The sequence below is a fragment of the Trypanosoma cruzi genome, genomic scaffold (assembly GCF_000209065.1).
Source record: "Trypanosoma cruzi strain CL Brener 1047053516075 genomic scaffold, whole genome shotgun sequence".
NCBI lineage: Eukaryota > Euglenozoa > Kinetoplastea > Trypanosomatida > Trypanosomatidae > Trypanosoma > Trypanosoma cruzi.
This window is the reverse complement of record NW_001849112.1, coordinates 1-3,338: the sequence shown is the minus strand read 5'-3', so window position 1 is coordinate 3,338 and position 3,338 is coordinate 1. Positions and strand designations below refer to the sequence as shown.

General features: G+C 48.2%; 2 protein-coding genes across 2 annotated transcripts, besides 8 other annotated features; both read right to left on the bottom strand.

Moving 5' to 3' along the window:
• Nucleotides 1-3,338: part of a sequence feature (heterozygous, non-Esmeraldo-like haplotype) that runs on past the window's edge.
• Nucleotides 32-51: a microsatellite.
• Nucleotides 131-161: a sequence feature (AT_rich).
• Nucleotides 162-186: a microsatellite.
• Nucleotides 205-271: a sequence feature (A-rich).
• Nucleotides 374-405: a microsatellite.
• Nucleotides 485-512: a microsatellite.
• Nucleotides 711-1,376, bottom strand: Tc00.1047053507539.20 (hypothetical protein, conserved; the record flags this gene model as incomplete). Its single annotated transcript, XM_800785.1, has 1 exon — nt 711-1,376. One exon carries the CDS (start codon nt 1,374-1,376, stop codon nt 711-713), a length of 666 nt encoding a protein of 221 aa, XP_805878.1.
• Nucleotides 1,928-1,955: a microsatellite.
• Nucleotides 1,983-2,543, bottom strand: Tc00.1047053507539.10 (hypothetical protein, conserved; the record flags this gene model as incomplete). Its single annotated transcript, XM_800784.1, has 1 exon — nt 1,983-2,543. One exon carries the CDS (start codon nt 2,541-2,543, stop codon nt 1,983-1,985), a length of 561 nt encoding a protein of 186 aa, XP_805877.1.

Here is a 3,338-nt window from a genome sequence, read left to right as displayed (position 1 = left end):
CCGCGTCGGCTAAATAAATAAACACGAGAGCCAAACAAACAAACAAACAAAAAAGACTGCGAGGCGCTAGAATGGCTGTATGTATGTATATATATATAGTTTTATTTTATTTTGTATGTTCTATGCACAGAAAAATAAAAATAATAAATAATAAATAAATATATTTATTTATTTATTTATTTATTTGTCACTCTTCACTGACGCTTTCCTTTTTTTTTTTTTTTTTTGTTGTTGTTTTTTATTTTCCCTTTTTTTTTTGCCTTCTTTTTTTCCTCGGGAGGGAAGAGGGTTTCTTGTTTTCTTTGATGATGTTTGCTCCAATGAGAGGAGGGTGGGTGGCAGGGGCATGAAACGTCATTGACGTACGGAGAGGAAAAAAAAAGAAAAAAAAAAAAAGACAGAAAATCACAAGTCCATAAGAAAAGAGTGTGTGCATACAAAAACATGGCGGTGGCACATGCGTGCATGTAAGTAAGTATGAAATTGTGTGTGTGTGTGTGTGTGTGTGTGTGGGCGAGAGGGAGGAGGGGACGTCCCATCTTCCGCAGAGGGGACCCACTCACCCACTGACCCACACAGACAGACAGTCAGAGATTGAGAAAAAAAAAAAAAAAACAACAAACGGGACATCGACGTCAACAAAAAAGATACACGCACACAGACACACACAAATACAATGAAAGAGAGGGAGGAAAAGAAAGACCTCATGACTACTCCAACATGTACTGACAAAGAAGACGTAGTCCCCACCACGTGCCTGCGAGTCCTACTGCACCACATGCCGTCATCACACCACGCCGTACATTTCGCTCGGATGTACTTTCACGATGATAGTAATACTCCGCTGACTCCTGTGACGTCTTAAGAATGTTCCTGTCATATTTCTGTCGGTGCTGCTGCTGTGAGACTTTCAGTCGTGGCGACTTCACGTGCAGGGCTGTGGGGGAGAGATCATCCCCGGTAAAGTAACTACGCGCCTGCCGTGCCGCCGCCCTTTCGGGTTCCCGGCCGTAAACGTCATCCTTCGCGGCCTGCCGCATCGCATCTTGATTCTCCTCGCCAAAGTTATGGTCGTATTTACTACCAAATAAAATTTGTTGCTGACGAAATGGCATGCGGTTCTCAATCTCCCCGCTGAGCTTCTCAAAGCTGCGATCAAATTTCCCGCTCGGGGTGTGCGCCGGGTTCGGTTTGATTGTCTGCGGCCGCAGGAGAACGGCGGTAGGGTGCAACCCACCCGGCGGAAGAAAACACACACGCCATGAAGGCACACGATGGCAGGCGACACATCCAAAAAGCCGGCCAATTCCGCTACGACGGGCGGCCCAACGCCTCGACAGCCGACAAAATAATCCCCGCCGAATGTCGCATGGCATTTTTTTTTTTATTTTCTATTGAACGCCACTGCCGTTGCTGCTACCTTTAAAGCTGCTGCCACCACCCCAACACACACAAAAGTAAAAAAAAAAAAACAAGAAAATAAAAAGATGCGGCGATGCACACCGGGGGGTTGTTTTGTGTGAACCGCAGCCGGAGAGTCGAAGACAATCGCTTCCAGTCATCTTCCCCTCCCCTCCCCACCCAACAAAAAAAAAAAAAAAAAAAGAACATGTCACTGCACAAACTCATAATTGCGAGAAAAAACAACAATGATGCGAAACACAAGCACACAAGTAAAAAAAAAAAAAGAGAGAGAGAGAGAGGTCGACATAACGCGCCACCACAACCAACCAACCAAACACACACACAATAATAATAATAAAGAAAACCCTCGCAGAACATGAGGCAGACAAGTAAAGTTCGTTCCCTCCTCCTTCACACTGTAATTTGGTCCACTTTCGTCCCAGTTGACAGACCCCTTTCACCGTCCATACAGCCACCCGCTCCCTAACTTTAAGACAAACACAAAACAGTCAACGTTCGGCCTTCCCTCTCCCTCTCTCCCTCTCTCTCTCGTCTTTTCCTTCAACCGCCCCTCGTTCTTACCCAAAGAAAAACATGAGAAAAAACAAAAAGAATACGGCACCAAATATCGACACAAAAAGAACAATACTCTTCCAAATTGCTTGTAGACGCATTCGCCGCCGCTGACGCTGATGGTACCGGTACAACTGCTGTGGTGACATGGCGCTAAGCCGCGCGATTTCCTTCTCATTCTTTTCCGCCATTGCATCCACATCCTGAAGAAACTGTCGAAACTGTTCAGGCGGCAATGCACGGCGCATCGTTTCAATCTCATCTGCCAACTCACGAGCTGAAGCCTGCGCGGCCTTGTACGAAAGTTCCCGCTGGTATCGCTCCAATCGCTCCGCCAACTCCTCCCGTGACACACCGGGTATGGTGTTCGGAAGCTTCTTAGGGTCAATACTAAACGATGAGGCAAAAGGCGACGCCTTCTTGCCATCTGTCTGACCATCCACGCTTGTACAATTGTCCGCACTCATCATGCGGTAGCAGCATATATAAGACGCACCACATGATGGATTCAAAAACGAACTGTAAAGTAAACGTAACGGTTTTACGGAGACAGAGCGAGAAAGCATCGCCTTCACCTCCCTCTCTCTCTCTTTTCTTCTTTTATTTATTTATTTACTTTTTCCTGCTCTTGGTTGAAAAAAATAAAAAGAAATGTCAACCAATGAAACGGCAAAAAAGACGGAAAATATTCAACACAGCCACATCATAAATAATAATAATAAACACGGCAACTCACAGCGGCAGTGAGTTCCCTGTCGCCAATCTTCATGGCTGCACGCCACCGCACTCCTCGTGAGTCCATCGCTCCGCTGCCTTCCTCCTTCCCGCGGCTCCCCCGCACGAACAGCCACGGCACACAATCGGGTCCATCCACACCCGTCGCCACGCCGTCCTCAACGACCCAACAGTCAACCGCCCAAAAACCGTTGCGGAAATCACACACCCGCAACAAAGCACGCGACGCAACATCATGTCACGCGGACCCCGCCGTCAGAAGAACGTCATGTCAACCGTTTGGCCGGCACACGGTACAATCAATCGACAGAACAGAGAAGTAAGACAGGCACTCAATCAAGGACGCTCCACGCACACAGCCCTTTTGATGCCGCCGCTGCTGCCACGGGCACGGTACCCGAGCGGAGAATGACACGCAGTAAAAGGCCTCACAAGAGAGAAACAATCCACACGTCTATATGCAAAGCGCCACTCAGGCTGCTGCGGCTGCAGGGTCCGTGGGCAAAAAGCGCCTTACTGAACCCCGCCAGTTATGTCAGTCTCCCCTCCCACCAACGTAGCGCATAATCCACGGCGTCCGTCCACAGGCATCCACTCCCGGTGCCCCAGCAACACTTCAGAACACA